This window comes from Tachysurus fulvidraco, chromosome 13 (assembly GCF_022655615.1).
Source record: "Tachysurus fulvidraco isolate hzauxx_2018 chromosome 13, HZAU_PFXX_2.0, whole genome shotgun sequence".
NCBI lineage: Eukaryota > Metazoa > Chordata > Actinopteri > Siluriformes > Bagridae > Tachysurus > Tachysurus fulvidraco.
The window spans coordinates 6,018,164-6,038,863 of NC_062530.1; the positions used below are offsets into that span (position 1 = coordinate 6,018,164).

The 20,700-nt window shown below is 39.2% G+C and overlaps 2 protein-coding genes across 6 annotated transcripts in view; one reads left to right on the forward strand and one right to left on the reverse strand.

Annotated features, from left to right (window-relative positions):
* Window positions 1-3,911, forward strand: part of rasgrp4 (RAS guanyl releasing protein 4) — a 21,259-nt gene extending 17,348 nt beyond the window's left edge. For all 3 annotated transcript variants that reach the window (XM_027134799.2, XM_027134885.2, XM_047822452.1), the window contains 6 exons: window positions 140-249; window positions 1,150-1,300; window positions 1,505-1,541; window positions 1,651-1,785; window positions 1,948-2,135; window positions 2,791-3,911. In XM_027134799.2, the coding sequence (XP_026990600.1) occupies window positions 140-249; window positions 1,150-1,300; window positions 1,505-1,541; window positions 1,651-1,785; window positions 1,948-2,135; window positions 2,791-2,901 (732 nt within the window). In that variant the 3' untranslated portion in view covers window positions 2,902-3,911. The remainder of the gene's footprint in view (window positions 1-139; window positions 250-1,149; window positions 1,301-1,504; window positions 1,542-1,650; window positions 1,786-1,947; window positions 2,136-2,790) is intronic.
* The window catches only part of hnrnpul1 (heterogeneous nuclear ribonucleoprotein U-like 1), a 27,455-nt gene extending 6,955 nt beyond the window's left edge, over window positions 1-20,500 (reverse strand). The window contains exons 1-16 of one of the 3 annotated variants that reach the window (XM_027134534.2): window positions 20,343-20,500; window positions 19,287-19,494; window positions 18,837-19,043; window positions 18,318-18,516; window positions 18,135-18,208; window positions 17,888-18,027; window positions 17,477-17,576; window positions 17,182-17,294; window positions 16,825-17,091; window positions 16,568-16,690; window positions 15,138-15,266; window positions 13,201-13,369; window positions 11,385-11,642; window positions 11,022-11,170; window positions 10,760-10,939; window positions 4,139-5,419 (exon numbers count right to left, since the gene is read on the reverse strand). In XM_027134534.2, the coding sequence (XP_026990335.2) occupies window positions 5,312-5,419; window positions 10,760-10,939; window positions 11,022-11,170; window positions 11,385-11,642; window positions 13,201-13,369; window positions 15,138-15,266; window positions 16,568-16,690; window positions 16,825-17,091; window positions 17,182-17,294; window positions 17,477-17,576; window positions 17,888-18,027; window positions 18,135-18,208; window positions 18,318-18,516; window positions 18,837-19,043; window positions 19,287-19,470 (2,400 nt within the window). In that variant the 5' untranslated portion in view covers window positions 19,471-19,494; window positions 20,343-20,500 and the 3' untranslated portion in view covers window positions 4,139-5,311. Of the gene's footprint in view, window positions 1-4,138; window positions 5,420-10,759; window positions 10,940-11,021; window positions 11,171-11,384; window positions 11,643-13,200; window positions 13,370-15,137; window positions 15,267-16,567; window positions 16,691-16,824; window positions 17,092-17,181; window positions 17,295-17,476; window positions 17,577-17,887; window positions 18,028-18,134; window positions 18,209-18,317; window positions 18,517-18,836; window positions 19,044-19,286; window positions 19,495-19,941; window positions 20,088-20,342 lie in introns of those variants that run through there. The other 2 variants (XM_027134612.2, XM_047822451.1) reach the window with 2 other exon arrangements.
* Window positions 20,501-20,700: the final 200 nt, after the last annotated feature.

The following is a 20,700-nucleotide window of genomic DNA, read 5'->3' on the forward strand; positions in this document are numbered from 1 at the left end:
CTTGCGCAGTGCTATTGACAGGACTGTAGCAACAGTTCCTGTCTGCTTTCTTTCACTTCCTTATTATACATTGTACAACATGTTCAGAACTGAAATTAAAAGGTTTCCCAGCTCATATGGACACTGTCTCCCTCTACAGTCGATCTTGAAGAATTATGACCTGAACATGGATGGCTACATCTTGCTGGAGGACTTTGAGAAGATAGCTGCTAACTTTCCTTTCTCTTTCTGCACTCATGACAGTGACAGGTACAGAGGACGCTAGAAACACTGACTTGTTGCTATTCTTGTATGTAGCATTCTGCTTCGCATGACATTTTCTCTCTCAGCATTTAGACAAGAGTTACAATTTTGTAGCAGTGTCAGTGAGAAAAAAAGGTTTAAATTGGATCCTGAATCTAGTACTTTGCCCTATTTTGGAAACTCTAAGATGGACAAACTCATAGATTTTGTGCTTTGCTAATTTGGTTGGTGCTCTATTTTCAGATTTTGCTGTTAGCTCTGAAAATAAAACTAAATAGAACATATTATTGTATAATATAATATATAATTATATATATTTATTTCTAGAAATAACCAAAATGACGGCAAAAGAAAAACAATAATACAATAACAATAATACTTAAAAGAAGCAATAATACTTAAAATTAGATTATACACACACACACACACACACACACACACACACACATATATATATATATATATATATATATATATATATATATATATATATATATATATATATATATATATATATATATATATATAAAATGTGTGTGTGTATGTTTTGGTTATTTCTAGAAATAAATGCATAAATTATCTGCCAAAAAAAACACCCACAAAAAACAAAACTATTCAGAAATATGTTTAATAATCCTATCATAGGAAATACTAGATACAGTTCACTAAGAAATTTTCGTATGCAAGAATGTAGGAAACTGATTACATAACGTTTAAGAGAACACCTCTTAAATTAAAAAAAGATTTATTTATTTATTTATTTATTTATTTGCTATGTTAGTCTCTCAGAGATTTCTTAATTAGTCAAAGTTCTTAATTGTTCCAGAAGAAATTTTTTTACAAACCTTTATCACTGAGTTTGATCTAGATTTGATTGTTGCCATATTTCCTTTGTTCTCTCCGTAGGGAAGGAGAGATTAGCAGAGAGGAGATCACGTCCTATTTCATGAGAGGGATGTCAGTATGTGCAAAGCTAGGCTTCAACCTCCACAACCTTCACAACTTCCACGAGATGACATACAAAAAGCCCACCTTCTGCGACAACTGCCGAGGATTTGTGAGTTTTTTGTTTTGTTTCGTTTCGTTTTAGTTTTCCATGCAGTGTGTTTTTACTATGCATGCACAATGAATTGAATTTTAATTTGACATTTTTCACCTAAATGCTTAAAGTTGCATATGATTCTATATACTATATGTATTTGGTATCATTAATAAAAAGTTTATGATTTGCTTTTTTTTATTATTATTTTTAATCCATCAGCTCTGGGGAGTCACAAAGCAAGGCTACCACTGCAAAGGTAAGACCAGATGCATTTATGCATGGATAGTAAAGGAAAAAAAAATAAATAAAAACATCTAAAAACAGTCATATCTCTCATTCATCTCTCTCTTTCATCTGCTCTGTAGACTGTGGAGTAAACTGCCATAAGCACTGTAAAGACCTGGTGACGATGGAGTGTATGAAGTTCCAGGTTTCTGGAGGCTCCTGTCCCTGCACTCCAGGTCTGGGACACGGGATAAGGACAAAGGGAAACAGCTGGAGTGAGTTTTACTTCCATATCATCATACACAAAACAGTTACCTCTGTAAAGATGATGCTGAAGATGTTGCCAAAATTCTGTAGACTTTTTTATCGTCAAGAATACGTTAGGCGTCTTCGTCTGCACCTTATTTAATCGATGTGTTTCTGTTTTACTCAATAAGGTTCTGAGGAAGAAACATTTGTGTTTCCTCATGGACATGACCACTCTAAGAGTCACACCACTCCGCAGAGCATTGCGGAGAACGCCTCACTGTCAGACCGCTCCACTCAGACAGACCCGGGAGTTTGGACACCGGTGGCGAACCGCAGAGACCTTCACAATCCCAAAACTCTTTCACTCACTGAGAAGGTACAAAAGACATTTACACTGAGTGGAAAAGAATAGATTTCAGCTTTACTGATGTCTGGGGTTTCTAAAATTCCAACTGGTGGTCTACAGAGTGTCAGGAGAAAAATTACTGCTGCGTAATGCGTCAGTATTCAGGACTAATAAGGTGTAAGGCTATGACACTATCTGTATCCAGATTTGAACCTGAATCATGCAGATACATTTCAAAAGCTTTAACTGGACAGTTGAGGATTATCAACTGATCTTTTCTAAATCTTCAGCTGCCCAGTTTGGTTGAATTTGTTCCCATGATTGCCTCAGATTCCTGTTTTTGGCTCACAGGAGTGGAACACAGTATGTTCTTCTTCCGTGTAACTCATCCAGCTCAAGGTTCACGTGTTGTGTATTCTGAGATTCTGTCATTCTAATCCAATCATCTGCACGGAGTCTCAGCCTGCTCTCTTCTGCTCGCAGGATGTTTTTTGTTGTTCGCACTATTCTGAGTAAGCTCTAGACGGTTTTGTCTGAAAATCTAAAAGAGTTGCTAACTCTACTTTTTAAAAATATATCAGAAAAGACGAGCTAACAAATCCAGACATCACAGAGCTTTAAAAATGAAAGAAAAAAAAAAACGCTTTTTTAAAAATCACAACCATCTTCTCCTGTATCGTTCCAGAGTGCCACCCTGCCAATCAGAATGAGAGGTTCTTCTGCACCCAGCTCTTTCCTCCAGGAGAAAATGGAGGAACTCCAGTTAAACAAAGACAAACGCAAGGAGCCTGACTGAACCCCAAGACAAAAAAGACTGTGCTTACATTTAGTATTTGAGAACTGTTCAAACACACTGAACACATATTTCATTACCATTAACAAAGAGCTGAACTCTGTACACACCTTGTACCGATGCATTAATAGTAAAAAAAAAAATAAATAAAAAAAAATACAAGTGGGACCACTTTCAGCTACAGAGCCATGTTGGACAAGAACAGAACCGAGAGATCCTCACCAGCATCCACTGCCTACATACATGAACATTAATGAATATATCTACAGAAGTATCCTAAGGAGGACTACCAGAGCAATGATCTCACCACTACTGCCTGCGTGTAAGAGCTAAGGGCCTTCCTATGCACCTCTACACCACCCACATGATAAAACCACAGGGACTTAAAAAAAAAAAAAGGTGCTTACTGTTGTAACTCTGTTTATGTGTACCAAAAAGTTTGACATATAGTTTTTTTGTGTTCACACTGACACAGAGTTTTGTACTGTGAATTACATCGAGATGCGTGGGTGTCGTCTGTGCCTTGTGTCATGGGAATGTAAATCGCTCTGGCTTGTCAAAAGGCCAATGTCAGCTGGTGCTGTACTCCCGAAATGCATCAACTGTGCTTTATGCGATGACTGTTTCACTCAGAGTGGGGAAGGTTACTGAATCCACTGACTGAACCAATGCCGAAATCTGTAAACAAACACGGTGGACCCGATGTGCGCGTTTGTGTGTGTGTGTGTGTGTGTGTGTGTGTGTGTTTTATCGAACCTCTAACAACATTCCACCGAATGTACATTTCCGACTTGAATGTCTGTCTTACTAAAGCCTGGATTTATGATGTTTATTTATTGAGAATGTATTAATATGAATCTACAGTATCGCATTTCATTCTGAAACTAGCACTGCCAGATTACTGCAATGACTGTAAAAATAAATAAATAAATAAATGAAATGAAACAAAAGGAGTGTGACAGACAGACAGACAGTTTTACTGTGTGGTTGCATTAAATGCCGAATGATAACAAAACAAGTTTTTTCATTTTTTCATCTGTTTTATAGAGTATTTACGAGACTCAAATGAAAAAGAAAACCACACAATGAGACAACATGTAAAAGTACTCCAGATCAACATTATCGACAATCTTAAAATCTTTCCGATTACTGAATGAAAAATCTCCAAAGTCAGTTTTACAAGGAAAAATAAAAGCTTTCCGGTTTTAGACAGGTAACAAAAATCACATCACAGACCACATGCTTTCAGTTACTTCCATTTATGAACCGTAACCATTAATAATGTAGGTAGAAAAAGCAAAATTCCACATTCTTTAAAGGAGAACTCCACCATGAAACGTAGAATAATTTGATATTAACGGATTTCTGATTGTTGCTGCTGTGTAGCTGTTATTCCTGTGAGAAGACCGTGTTCGTCAGCCGATGCTGAGGTTACGGGTGGATGCAGCTAGTGTGCTGCTAGTGTGTAATGGTGGAGTTATTGGAAATTAGAAATTTAAGCAAGCTCAAAATCAAACTTCTCTTTAGCCTTAAAATAGTCAAAAGGCATTGTGGGTAATCTGAGAAATAGTTAATCCAAGATTATATCATTCATTTCAGGGTGGATTTTTCCTTTAACATTAGACTATACTTTTTCATAGTAACAAGAAAAAAAAAGCAACACATTAGGCAAAGTAGTGACAAAATGAGCTAGATGGAAATAAAAAGAGCTTATCCTATGTTCATAATGTACAGTTCAAACTAATTACACAAACGCACGTCATTTCGAGAGGGCAGTGGTAGCTCAGTGGTTAGAGCTGCACAATAAATTATTTACTAATCATCTAAAAATCATTTGTTTTGATTTGACTTTTTTTTTTTTTTAGGATCCTGCTTTAATCTGATCCAGACCCTCTTTAATCACAGGAAATGCTCAGAGAACTCGAGTACATTACACAAAGCGTAATGTACTCGAGTTCTCTGAGCATTTCCTTAAAAAAAAAAAAGTCAAATCAAAACAAATCCATCTTTAAATTGACATATCCTCGGATATACAGTAGAAAATCTTTCTAGGCAGACTGCTCTTTTATATGTACAGCACTATCTCTACTTAGTATGAGGTAAAGCTTTCAGGACTGCTACCTGACCCCATTAACCATCTCCTCCTCAGCTGTACGTTTATATTAGGTTCTGACTCGCCTATAACAATCACTTATCCAAATCAGCTAAATTACAAAATGGACGAAATAATTAACGTTTCTCAAACCAACTAGAAACGAATGATACTAGATCCCAAATGCAGCACACAGCGTATTAGGATGACAAGAATGATTGAATATAAAGGAATAAGGTTGTAAAGAAAATAGGGTGATGACACGTGCAGGTGCGTGAAGGATTACATGAATTTGATGAGTGTATGTGGATGGCACGTGCTTCACTGGCCCTGGTTGTTGCCTTCTTGCCCAGAATAGTTGCCATACTGGCTGTAATACTGGTTCCACTGGCTCTGGTTCTGGTAGTACTGTTGCCACTGCTGGGCATACTGGTCAAAGAGAAAGAGAGAAACACACCAACAGATTATCTGTTTGAACATTGTTTATTTAATTATTAGTTTATATTATTGCTCTTACATTAGCAATTTGATGCTTACTACTGACCGAAGACACAATGTCCATCGAAATGGTTAAAAAGCGGGTTTGGAGTGACTCAAATCCGTATTTTAAACGCTACCCTTCCTCATCTCCCGATGCTGAAAGAAGTGGAAAATACCTAAGCAATGCCACACGAATGAAATGAAACCTATTCAGCGAACGTATTCAGTCTTTTCAACTCTCACATTTCCATTTAGCAGAAGCGATGTGGACGTTAGCAGAAGTGGTAAACATTTTATATTACAATGTTTACATTCTGTTGGATAGGTTCACTTTATTAAAATGTGTTGAAAAAGGTACTTAGGACCTAAGTGACGTTGGGGGTTTTTTGTGGTCATGTTGATGCCAAATAAAACAAACAAAATATGGAATAAAAACACTGTCAATAATAATCGTACGTAATTACATTTTGCGGAGTTGGATCCCAAAATCTACGGCCATGGCAGTTTACAGATACGAGATTTTGTGTGTTTGTTCAAATACAACTCCAAAATGTACGACTATGATAGTTTACACACACAACGCTTGTTTTCTCAACACCTCTTTTTCACACACGAAAACGGTCTGCGAAACAACTGTCAAAAATACGTCATCACGTTCACAAACATTACTATCCGAGGGAAGATGATTCGATTCCACGAAGTGCGCGTGCGCCCCGCCCTCTTTTAAACCACTGGCGCCGAAATGGCGGATCAGCAGCCAAGCGCTCACTCATCGTCAGTGCTGTATAAAGTATTAGAAAGCAATACTTGAGTAAAAGTACAAGTATCGTACTAGAAAAAGACTTTGGTAGAAGTGAAAGTTACCTTTTAGAATATTACTCAAGTAAAAGTCTTAAAGTATCTGATATTTACTGTACTTAAGTATCAAAAGTCATTTTCTGATATTTAATGTAGCTACTTAAGTATTTGAAGTAAAAGTAAAAAGTAAAATTTCAGTGATTTTCGGTAGGCATAAGAGCAGGGGCGGTTCTAGGGTTTCATCTTTAGGGGTTTTAGCCCTCAGTGAGAATTTAAAACAAGAAGAGTTTTATATTATATATTAGATGACTACATAGTAAGCCAAAAGTTATGGTATTATTAAATGACAAAAGTGGACACCAAAATTTTATGCATGATGTAATGATGCCAGTCTTGAATCAAATCAGTTCATGTATGTGTGCATTCTCTACAAACAGTGTGTCCAATGCAGTCATTAATAAACTAATATTCACAAAGACCAAATCAATAAATGTTATTTTTATTTAGTATTGTATGGATTGTTTGCATTAATATTTTGTTTGTGCTACAACTCTGGTAATAAGAATAGTGACATTTCACTGCTTTTGGTTGCCGTATTTGCGGCTTTCCGATTAACGTTATACATTACCGCCTCCAGCTCTGACTGCGCGTACCTGTGCTTCTCCGTACAGCGTGCGGAGCGTAATACAATCTAGGAGCAGTGATTCACCAAATCTCCCTTATTACAGTCACACACATTTCTTCTGATTTTATTTTGTAGTAATGAAGATGCTTAGTGGAAATATAACGGAATAAAAGTATACATTTTATCTAGGAAATGTAGTGGAGTAAAAGTGAAAGTTGACATAAATTTAAATAGCGAAGTAAAGTACAGATACGTGACATTTCTACTTAAGTACAGTAACGAAGTGTTTTTACTCCGTCACATTACAACACTGCTCATCGTCTCAGGTAAGTTGGTTTTTCCTTCCAAATTCGGACATGTTTAAGGGTTAGTTATCACTAATAACAGAGAGGAGTAATATTACAGAGATAGGTTAACTATAGTAAGTAGGATTAGCTCTCAGAGTAAAGGTGCTTAAAGAATACAGCTGTTTAGGAGGTCATCACTGCAGTCTGTAGCGTGTAACCTTACTCTGAGAGCTAATCTTACTTACTATAGTAAACCTTTATCTGTAATATTACTCCTCTCTGTTATTAGTGATAACTAACCCTTAAACATGTCCGAATTTGAAAGGAAAAACCAACTTACCTGAGACGATGAGTGAGCGCTTGGCTGCTGATCCGCCATTTCGGCGCCAGTGGTTTAAAAGAGGGCGGGGCGCACGCGCACTTCGTGGAATCGGTTCATCTTCCCTCGGATAGTAATGTCTGTGAACGTGATGACGTATTTTTGACAGTTGTTTCGCAGACTGTTTTCGTGTGTGAAAAAGAGGTGTTGTGAAAACAAGCGTTGTGTGTGTAAACTGTCATAGTCGTACATTTTGGAGTTGTATTTGAACAAACAAACAAAATCTCGTATCTGTAAACTGTCGTGGCCATAAATTTTGGGATCCAACTCCGCAAAATTTAAATTTACACACAAATTCTTTGAATTACGTACGATTATTATTGGCAGTGTTTTTATTCCATAACAAAAGCAGTTCCTAAAGTCTGGGCTTCTGAACGTTAGATCACTTGTAAATGAAATCATCTCAGAAAATAGACTTACTGCACTCTGCCTTACTGAAACTTGGATTAAACCAAATGATTACATTGGTCTAAAGGAGTCTACCCTATCAGGATATATCTATGAGCCTCGTCAGACTGGTCGTGGTGTTGCCACTATCTTTAGCGATGTCCTTACTGTTACCCAGAGAACACAGTATAGATTTAATTCCTTTGAAGTGCTCATTCTTAATGTTACACTCTGTGTACACTGACCGTGTATAGAACCCCAGGGCTATACACTGATTTTCTTAGAGAATTTGCAGATTTTCTTTCAGACCTATTGGTTAATTTTAATAAAGCGTTAATTGTAGGAGATTTTAACATTCACGTTGATGATACAAACGATGCTTTAGGACTCACATTTATGGATCCACTAAACTCATTTGGACTTACATCACACTGTTACTTCAGGTTCTTTACGTTATGATGTCACCGTTACATCACACTTATTATGACCGCTGAAGACAGATTCACAAATAACCTGCCTGATCGGTCTCAACTACTTACTGTACCCTTAAACACAAATGATGAGATGATCTAGACACACATTAGACACAGTTGCCCCCGTCTGATCAAAGAAGATTACAGACTTAACGTCTGCACCATGGTATAATAGTCAGTCATATTCACACCCTCAAGAGAGAAACCCGTAACCTTGAGCGAAAGTGGAGAAAAACTAAATTAGAGGCTTTTAGAACTGCGTATAAGGACATCATGTCCAGCTATAGACAGCCTCTAAAAGCTGCTAGGGCTGAGCACCTGAGCAAACTCAAAGAAAATAACCAAAACAATCCCTGATTCTTATTTAATACAGTGGCAAAAACCCAGAGATCTGAAAACACTATTCCATCACAGTTCAGTAGTGAGGACTTTGAGATTCTTCACTGATAAAACTGAAAGTATCAGGAACAAAATAGTTGATGTTCAACCCATGAGATCATCTCGTGTCCCAGTCTCACCTAAAGCTCTATACTCACAACAACAGTGCTTTACAAATACAGGACAGGAAGAGCTAGATAAACGTATTACTACAGATAAATCAACAACTTTTTTACTAGATCCCATTCCAACTGGATTTCTGAAAGAAGTGTTACATACTGTAAAGCTGGTGAGCCTCTTCTTAATATTATTAACTCCTCGTTGTCTTTAGGTTACGTCCCTAAATCCTTCAAGTTGGCAGTTATTAGGCCCCTCATTAAGAAACCTAATTTAGATCCTGATGAACTATCAAATTACAGACCTATTTCAAACCTATCCTTTATGTCTTATGGTTGTGTATGTTCAACGGAGCTCCTTCTTACAGGAGAACAATATTTTTGAAGAGTTTCAGTCAGGTTTCTGGGCCCATCATAGCCCAGAAACTGCACTTGTGAAAGTTACAAATGACTTGTTTTTAGCTTCAGACCAAGACTGCATGTTACTATTAGTTCTACTTGACCTTAGTGTCGACACTATAGATCACAACATTCTCCTAGATCGCTTACAAAATTACACAGGTATTCAGGGACAGGCGTTAAGTTGGTTTATATCCGACCTGTCTGATCGATACCATTTTGTAGAATTAAAGGTAGGGTCTCATCGGTCCAAAACCCAGTACACAGATGCTCTCACAATTACAATTACCAGCTCAACTGAAAATATGATCATATAACCCCAATTTTATCATCTCTACACTGGCTACCTCTTAAGTTTAGAATTGATTACAAACCGCTGCTACTTATGTACAAGGCTCTTAAAGGTTTAGCTCCCATGTATCTAACTAGTCTAACATGTCACAATCCTTTACGCTGTTTGAGATCACAAAACTCAGGACTTCTGAAACTTCCCAGAATATCTAAAGTCTACTAAAGGCGGTAGAGTTTTTTTGTATTTAGCTCCGAAACTTAAAATAGACTTTCTGATAGTCTTCGGGTCTCAGGTTAATTCATCTCCACTGCTTCTGTCTTTCTACCCATCCTGAGGCATCCAGAAATAGTACCAGTCTTCCGTGCGACTCTGAGGCCGACTCTGTGAGGATCCTGAGGCATCCAGAGATCTACCAGCTCCAGTTGGACTCTGCGATATCTAAAGAGGAGATGCCAACTCCATGTGGTCTTCGAGGGCAAAAAACTCCAACATTTATCAGGCTGTATATTTATAATCACACCCTCCAAGGTCACCCAAATGAGGCTGAAGTTCCCCTTTGAGTCTGGTTCCTCTCAAAGTTTCTTCCTTTACCATTCAAGGGAGTTTTTCCTCCCCACAGTCACCTGAGTCACCTCAGACTTGATCATTGGGGATAAATACAAACACATTTAAATATATCTAATATTAATCTTGATTTTTTTGTATTTTAATAACCTTTATATCATTCTTTATTTTAACCTTTTGTTGTATGTTTATGTTCTGTAAAGCTGCTTTGAGAATGTCGATTGTTAAAAGCGCTATACAAATAAATTTGAATTGAATGTCCTTGTAGAGCTAAATTTTTATTAACATGGATATTAAATTGCTTGCTCTGCTCATGGAGCCTAAAAATAACATAATATATAAATTTGTAAAAAAAAATATAAAATCCAGGCTGTCTGTCTTTTTCTTTGGCTAGTACGTCACATGACAATACCATATATAGGATCTGATTGAGAGGTGAAAGAATTCTGTAACCCATAAGTAAAGATACATTTTGTGAGCTATTCAAATATCACTGGTCATGATAGTAACACAATTGGAAATAATGTTAAAATAAACCAGGATGCATGTATGTCAAAACAACACACTGGGTATCACTAGTGTCGGTCTTACCTGCTGATACTGCTGGTTGTAGCTCTGTTGCTGGTTGTATCCAGAAGCTTGATTATCACTGTAGCCTTGTCCATATCCAGGATACTGGTTGTAATTACCGTAGTTGTAGCTCCCTTGATTGTAGCTGCCTTGGTTATAGTTGCTCTGGTTGTAATCTTGGTTATAACCTTGATTGTAGCTCTGTATGAATCAAATGAACAAGTTAGACACTAAATAAAAGCATCAGAAGAGAACAATAGTATCAGTATTGCACAAGTCATACCTGGCTGTATCCATCCTTATAGTAGGAGCCTTGATGATTGCTGTTGTAGCTTCCTCCGTAGTTCTGGTTACGGTTGTAACCACCTCTCGAGTTGATGTCTCTGTAATTCCCGCCCCAGCCGTTCTGGTTGTAGCCTCCACGTTTGAAACCTGACCGATACACGAAATACACTTGATCAGGCATCGAAACTTACAAGACTGTATATATAGCAAATATATAAATATATAGCAAAATAATAATAATAATAATAATAATAATAATAATAATAAACCTTGATAAATGAATACATTTCTACAGAACACAGTATGCTAGAACTTAAAAAATAATATTATACAATACAGGCTCGATGAAATGAGTAAGGACCTGGTCTGTATCCTCCTCCAGAGATGCTACGGTTCAGATAGCCTCCTCGAGGACCTCCGCGGTTGTCATACCGCTGGAAGCTGCTGCTCTGGCCGCGGAAACCCGTCTGTCTGTTATCGTAGCGTTTTTCAGGTGGAGGAGCAGCCCGCCGGCCCTCCTCGTTGTACTGCTTCACCAACTTCTCTGCCTCGTCTTTCTGCAGCTCAACGAAGCTCACCTCATCCAGAAACTCTCCAGCCTCTGGCAGCACAAAGTTAGCTTCGAAAGGATGCAGGCCCGGCAAGAAGGGGAAGTGGGGAGGGATGTCACAGAAAGGGAGAAAAGAGTAGCAGAGAAGGGAGAAGAAATGATGGGGACAGGTAGAGTCACACCACCAGGAGACAGAAAAACCTTCATTAAAATAATAGATCAGCAAATATATATTTCCTGAAGAAAAGAAAAAAGAAAGAGACAACACGATCATGTAGAGATGAGACATAAACGATAAGACCTCGAGCAAACATGGATCCCAGAAAGGATGGGATTTAATACTTGCTCTGGTTTACATAGACAGGAAGAACTGACATCAATGATCCAAATGGGCAAATAAGTTTTAGATAATGGACACTGCCTCTGCAAACTAAGAGCTAACTCAATGTCGTGCCAAATATGAGAAGTTTTGAACAAGCCAGGAAGTTTGCGTTGTAGATTTCAGTCAATTTGAAGCCAGATAATGAAAGTCATGAAGCCTTTAGTGATCGTCTGCTCAGTTTGCAGTGCTTCATCAGGAAGGGAAAATGGGGATTAAGCGGTGGGCAATATAGCCAATGTACGACAGTATACGCATTTGTATTGAAATAAAACACTGTATATAATAGAAGACATCACATACCAAGAGCACTAAATAAAGGTAAAAGGTATCGATGCTACAAATAACTATTAAAAAGACAACAAATGCTATATTATTATCCTAAAATATCCTTAAATAGTCTATATAAACCTTTCTATTGGCAGTTCCTTTTAAGCCCGCAATAATCGACTGCACTAATGTTGCAAGACTTCATTAATCACTGTGCTCAATACCAAAAAACACAAACCAGACTTAAATGAACAGAAAGAGAGACCGTTATCTACAAAGTTACGACATCATGTAAAGATGACGTGGTGGTGCGATCCAACCGAAGTGAGCCTAGAAGTGGTCAGCAGGTGCGATTGTTTTATTCCTCTTATACTACTCGGATCTGCCAGCGATTGCATTTTTTTAATGAACAATAGATCGGTTAATGACATAACTGGTTATATCTGCAAAATTGTTAGCTCCAGTTATCCAGTTAATATAAAACTCCTTATAAATGAGTTCCTACTACGATAAATGATTAGAAATGAGTGTTTCTAAAAACCCATTACTTGAATTAGAGACAGAACTACTGCCAGAGCAGTGTGGTGTTTTAGAAAACGAATGAGCATCTTCAGATTTCAGAAATCGATACAGCTACGATATAAAATGTTTAGCGGGAAATAAATGAGTTGGCTTTAAATACTAGGGTTGTATTTTGTGCAACAGAAACTGTTTATATTGGTATACTACCCACCACTAATGGGGAGGGGTGAGAGCAGATATCAAAATATAAATAATAAATAAATAAACAAACAAATAAATAAATAAACAAACAAACAAACTTGGGCCAAGGGCCCAAGAGACAGAGTTCTTAGTTCAATGATGAAAGGGGTAGGGGGCATCGTCCAAGTTTGACTACAAACAAAAATATACAAATAGTTGAGCAGAGATCTTGAATCGGATTTAAAAGTGGTTTGCTTTTGTCCACTGCATTCCTACCTTTCATTTCTAAAACAGCATGATCGGGCACATCCTTCCCTTCCACATCAGTTTGCTTTAACCTTCGCGCTTTTAAGTCCTCGTCCGTGGGACAAATTACAATAGCCTTGCGTTGAAACCCTTCAAAGGGACGCATTTTTCGTCTCTGGGCTGATCCATATACATTTGTCTAGCAATGGTGACAAGAAAGAAGTAGAAGCTGTTCGTTATTGTTACTTTGGGTTCTGGTTTGGGCGACGCGAAGCCTGCAATGATTAAGTGAGAGAGGGTTTTTTTTTTCTACTGACGGCCTCTCACAACTCCGCCTACTTACCTCCTGTATCTGTTCACCCCAACCTACAACAGGGCTGTTACCAGGGACCCTTTCACATTATAAAGCTTAAGCTGAAAAACTCTTTGCGGTGCAAAATAGTTCAGCTGCCTGCAGGCTTCTACTGAGTATTCACTTTAATAGCCTTTACTCGATTAGTTTTCCTTTTAAAACGCAACACAATAGTTTAACAATTTGCAAACACGATGTAATCGAAGGTCTCAGACGTTTCATATTAAGCCTGATTTATATTTCTAGGTCGTGTAGCGTCTAGAAACTGCTACGGACTAAAAGTCGAGAGAAAGACAAAAGAACTAAACGTAAACCTGCTGGATGTGTATTTAGTTTTCAGACCTGAGTTGACTGTCAGAGTAGACAGACAGCACGAAGTTGACCTAAGAGATCCTTAGAGTTCATGGATAGCCCGATCAGCTCGCAATTCTGAGGGCCACGAATTTGTGCTCATTTTAACCGAGAGGTCATAACAAAAAAGTGACATAAAAGAAAATGTAATTAATTAGTTCCTTATTTGCAACAATGCCTCCTCACTTGTTTGGGTTAGCCAGCATTTTCGTTCCATGTAAAAATAATTCTGTCTATTGAAAGAGAACTCAATTAATGTATTACTTGTGTTCGTTAAAAAGAAAGAACTCTCTTAACGGTGATTAAATGACATCTGCTTGGATTTTGTATAAATTGTCGGGGTCTGGGATGGAACAGTTAACCAGTCACTAGCTAGCTGACATTATCCATAATTTTAATTTAAGTACTAATGTAATGTATCAAACATAATTATAATGAACTGTGGGTCTTTTCTCTGCCACAAACATGAGAAAGGATGAGGTCAAAAACTATATTGCAGAAGCCACTACAGAGACTTGAAGACATTTTGGCTTCGTTTCCGAATCCCTGTTACGTCGCCTGTTGTCGTTACGCCACTGCTCACGACACGATCTATGTAGTCGTATTAACCTGACTTCGGATATCCGGAAAGGGTCCCATAACTCACCTTTACTTGCCTGTCCGGCATCGGTCCTTGTGTCCCATTCACATATAAACACAAATACTCACCTGAACGTACTTACAGTTTCCGAGGTCAAGCCAAAGCACGTCCGTTTGACCTAACTTACCTCGCAAACCAGACGACAAGCTCCTACAAATCCAAAATCGTTAGTTCTCACTTACCTTGGTGCTTTACCAAAACATTAACACTTAACATTTCCACCTGTACATGATACTGAAGGTTACTTCTGGTAGTTAGCAAAGCAACAAAAGTTGTTTTTCTTACTCACCAGGCAGAGCTTACTTGTCTCTCAACATCTTAACACTGTAATGGATTTACTTGTACGGTATTGAAAAGGCTTACAAGACAATATACAAAAGTAGAAAAAATATGCTTAAAATGCAGTAACTGCAGCAATAACAGCAATGACTTTCCTCTCAAGTTACAAAATAGCATTTCTTTACAATGCAGGGCAACAAAACTAAAAAAAGAGAGGCTGATGCTTCTTCTACTCTATCATATTTTGGCTCCCTGAAAGATAAATAAATAACGCATTAGAAAGATGGCATTAAAGGTCATAGACAGTTTTGTCTTGGTAGAGGATTGCGGGACTGGAAGCAGTACCTGGTCGAGAATGTAGTTGCGTTTCTTGCGGGCGGCGATCTGGATGAGTCGATTCAGACACTGCGTGGCTTGCTGAATGAGAATGTCCCAGCGACCTGCGTAATTCCTCTGACGCCTCAGACCCATCAACTACAAGCAACATACACGCAGACGTCAACACTTCAACACGTTTTTAGCATTGACTTTTTTCTTCTATATAAAAAGTGAACCATACTCAGAATTCGTTCTCTGCATTTAACCCATCCACAGTGCACACACACAGCAGTGAACACACACACACACCATGAACACACACCCGGAGCAGTGGGCAGCCATTTATGCTGCAGCGCCCAGGGAGCAGTTGGGGGGTTTGGTGCCTTGCTCAAGGGCACCTCAGTCGTGGTATTGCCGGCCTGAGACTCGAACCCACAGCCTTACGGTTAGGAGTTTATAGCTACATCAAGAAACAAGCACTAGATATTTCCTCCTGAGGAGTTAGCTATAACAGAGAAGTTTATCCAGTCTCTGTAACAAGATTTAAACCTGGTTAGGCAGCAGCTTGGCTTTCAGCACCACGTATTGATGTGTTCATAGGTGATCATAAATGTGCCCAAATCTATTTATACATCTAGCCATAAGGAACTTCTAGAGGCACAAGATTAAAAAGGGTCTGTTTTGTTGAAATCTTTCTTCTACTTTCAGCTTTTCCCTTTAGGGGTCGTCACAGCGAATCATCAGTTTCCACCTAACTCTGTCCACGGCATTCTCTACTCTCACAAAAATTACCTTCATGTCCTCATTTAACGTCCATATATCTCCTCTTTGGCCTTCCTCTTGACCTCTTACCTGACAGCTCCATCTCCAACCTCCTTCTACCAATATAACCATCTCCCTCCCCTGTACATGTCCAAACCATCTCATTCTAGTCTCTCTGACCTTGTCCCCTGACTTTTCCTCACTGCTACAGTCTCTAACCCATACAGCAGAGCTGCTCTCACTACTGTCGTCTACACCTTTCCTTTGATTCTTGCTGACACTCTTCTGTCACACACACAACACACCTTGCACTTTTCTGCACTCACTCCAACCCGCTTGCACTCGCCTCTTCGACTCTTTTCAACACTTCCCGTCGACCGTGAACGGTTGACCCCAAATACCTAAACTCCTGAACCTTCTACCTCGCTCTCTCTCTCGTTCAAACACACGCATTGTCTTACAATGAGTGACTTTCATTCCTCTTCGTACATAATAATTTTTTCCAGACAGATTATAAATGTCATGTAGGACTGGCAAACTCGAATCAATCAGTGGTCTACGATTGTGACACATTAAAATGGAGATAAAGTTTTCTTTCCTTTAATATTGCCATACTGCACAAATATAGTGACATGCTTTAAAAGCATCACTCATTATTCCATAGACTCCAGTTCATATAACGGCGAGAGACTTACCTTCATCTTCTCCATAATGGCGTTGGTGCCGAGTATGTTGTATTTCTTCGCGGGGTTCATCTCCGCATGCTTGGCTGCCCAGGTGGTTTTGCCACACGCAGGTAGACCAACCATCATCAAGATCTAAGAAAAAGGCACAGCAATGACCTCGGCATGTACAAACAAGGCCCGGTGTGTGTTGTGTGAAATTGTTATTTTTAATCATTTATTTAATCATGTAGAAAATGTAGAACCCGTAGCTGACTGACAGCACCCACCTCACAGTCTGCCTTGGTTGCAGGACCAACAGTGCCTCTATTCCTGTCCTCCATTGTGACAGACTGGATGAAGACATATCCTTCGCGTGAAGGGAAGAACGGCTCCTCCTTCTGACCAAAGTTAAACTCCACGGCGCAGTTCTTCACCAGGATATGAGGGAAAAGGACTCGGCCGTCCAGCTCCTCCTTCCTCACCTGGAAAGCTACACCCAACCACTTCCCATTCTTAGAGAATGAAATCTCCACTTCAGGACTACTGTCAAAGTCCTAAAACGTTAGCACATGGATATATCATTACACACAGTCGTTATAAAGGACAGTTAGGATTCTGGGATCAGAAACTCCCAACAAACTCACAACGTAGCATCCGATGATGTCGTTTTCACCAAATCTCTGCCCATAATCTTCAAATTTGCAGTTGGAGGATTTTTTTCCTGTTCCACCGTATCCATAAGAGAAAGGCTCCTCACCTAAAGCATAAGCAAGTGTGAGAAAACGTATCATCATTCACCCTGCAAGACAAAGGTTTTAATGAAAGCAAGGGTAGAGATGCTTCTGACCAATATGTCACCAATTTATTAAACATTACAAAAAAAAAAAAAGAGAAGTGTAAATCTATAACCTCGATATTGTAGGGATATTTTCCACTCACCAAGCTGTGTGCTGCAGGAATCCAGAGACCAGCCCACTCTCACTACATGTGGGTCAGGCTCGCTGCTGGGAAGATGTTTGACAGAGATCTCTTCTGTTATCTGCCATAAACCACACACAGACAAACATCTCAGCTCACACAGTAGTGTCAACGGATTGTGTACTGTTCAAACTTTACCCATTCTTTACAAATACAGTGAACAGAAAACCATTTAAGGATGGATAACTCCATGGATAATCGTCTTTTCCCAAACGTCATAAATCCGGGTTCTATAAGCTTGGTCTTTGTTGGTCTTCGGTCTTGGTCTTTGTTGTAGCCTTTATTCCTCACAGTTCTACATGCAGGGTATTCTGTATTGCTTTCCTGTTCATTAAGACTGTAAAAAGTGTTTAGGCAGGATAACATGCTTACCCTCATCTCGTAGCAGACGCGGCCCTTGTTCACACCGTATGAGGCACGTGCGCCGGACCACAGGTACGCGAAGCCTTCGATGGTCAGAGGGTAGCCACTGTAGCGGTCACGGGCAACTTTGAAGTGTAGATCGCAATTATCTACAAGCGAGGGAATATATTTATTTATTAAACAGTATTCACATTCTACATTTATAATGTTTACAAAGGCAGCCATCTACAAAAAAAAAGGACACAATGACACTAACAGGTATCGATGGCAACTAGTGTGTCATCGAAATCCTCCTCATCTTCTTCAGCTGGAGGCTGAGGTGAGCGGGACCTGTAATCGAACGAAAAATTACACGTCATCCAGAAGCAAGGTTTACAACTGCTCCTTTAAATCCTACGGTGTAAAACAATACAGGTTTTGGAACAACCCGAATTCTCACCTCTTTTCCTCTCGATGCTCGTAGTAATTATATCCATGGGTGTCATCGTGGGGCCTTTTGCAGCCGTAAGGTGCCTGGTTGTCCTGGTAATGAGAAGTCTGATGGACCTCTTTCCACTCAATGGCTGATCCGGAATCCTGCTGCAGTTCTGGCTTTAGATCTTCCTCCTCCTTCACCTCGACTGGTTGTGCATTTTGCTCTGCGGACACAAGAGTCTAATCATTGAAGATGTTTAGCATCATACAAGATCACAGACTCGCCTTAAAAGACGTTGCTTGTCTCAGGAACACTGTTTGTACAGAATCAGTTTTAGCATGTATATATCTAATGCTTGCAGGAATTGATATGAAACAGCGTGCAAAAGAAGAAAGTCGCTCCAGCTTTAAGGTGCCTGGGTGTTTTCAGCTCTGTAGTAAAGGAAACCTGTGCTATGTATGCCAGCTGACTTATCAGAAGGAACTGAAGTTACTAAATCTAGATTTCTGTGTATGCAAGTGAGGACATTGAATACAATCTTACCTTCTGTACAGACAGGCAGTGCTTCTGTTTCAGGTTTGACTTCAGGCTTCTCGACAACCTCTGCTCTGTTCATGCAGGCATCTACAGAGAAGTCAGGAACATCTTGATCTACATCAGGGATGAAGTTTTTGTCATCTTTGATCTGAGGGCCCTCGTCTCGCTGCTGTCCTTGGTGACAGACATCTTCGTTGCCACGCTCCTCCTCGCCTGCCATGGCACGTATGGAATCATTTTTTCAGCTTCAAGACATCCTTTTCACCAATACTGTTCTAAATCTATGCCGTCAGAATTTAAATTTACAATCTAATTGGCGCTCCTAACTTTTGAGCCTTTGGAGGAAGACATGCACTTTGTATTAGTATTCACCCCCACCTTAAATATTAAAGAAGTAGCCATACATATAACGTATTGATGAAATCCTTTCAAGTACTGCGATATTTTTCTTATTACCTGCTTCAGGCTGCTGCCCATCATTCGGTGTGATCTCCTGGGTGTCCTGTGCTGCTGCCTCGCTCTCTAAAGCAGCCTTCAGTCTGTCCGACAGGTCTGCCTTCAGACCGCGAGTGTCTAATCCCCTCTTCTGCAGCTCCTCTTTCAACTCATTCACTTTCAGTCTCTTCACGTCAATGTCCATTGCAGATCACCTTATAACTCTCTTCTAAATTTGCAAAAGGAATAACAGCAGATTAACAACAAAAAAAATCATGCAATCTGTCAAACTTATCTCAAGGTTAACTCTATAACCTGCTGAGCTCAATCTGTCATCTTATAAACCACAATCTGCCTCTTAAACCAGTTTAAATAATACACGCCATCATTACTGTAGCATGAAAGCTACCTAAATGTCTTCGAATAACAACCTGTGCCTACTATATAGTGTATTGTTTGTGATTTGGAGAGTGTGTGTGTGTGTGTGTATATGTTAGTGTATGTGTTAGTATGTTAGTGTGTGTATGTTAGTGTGTGTGTGTGTGTGTGTGTGTGTACATATGAAACTTCACAATACACAGCAACAAGCTAGTGTGATAATGCACCAGAGGATGCAAACTACACCCTGGAAATACTTTGCTAATTGTAGGGTACACGGAGAAATGATGCAGCTTACACGGCTTAGTATAGCAGTGCTAATTAGTTTCATCTTAGAACTTATTGTTGGGGAAAAAAATACATTCATTATTGTAGCAATAAAATGATATCCCGGTTGTAATTGTAAGGTCAGCTGACTGTCTGGCTAAACAGTTTCTATCACTAGCGTTTGTGTTTACGGTTACATCATAAGGCCGAATCACAAATTGCTACACGGTGCTCCCTACGGCGTACTGAAAATAGCGGTGTTCTGCACCCTACTTAGTGCACTATACGTATAAAACCGCTCGTATTGGAACACAGCCACGAAACACAACCGTTAGCTTAGCAACGTCAAATGGTGTTTGAAACTAATTGTTAGTCACATGCAATTTAGTTGCATTAAATCCAAAATAAAATGCATGAACAGAAGGTTATTACCTTTGCAAACAGTCGAGTAAAAGACGTTGGCCTCTATCGAAATCGAAACGCCAGCTATTAGTAAACAGCCACCGCCTGTCAATACCTAGCTAGCCTACTGGCTAATGTAGTGATGTCATCAATCTGCGCAGACGTCCATACTAAAAAGAGTGCAAAGCTTAACAAACAGTGGGGCTCAAAAGTATGTATAGTAAGCCGTGGCTCTGAGCTGCCACCTAGCGGATTGTAAAAGTAGTGTTTTTAAGTTCTTGTAGGCTCAGAAGTCATTGGGATACACAATATTATTTTATTTTTAGGACAATTTTCTGCAACTAATCTAATGCTAATAGAATAGCATAATAAAGCAAGTACACCCTTT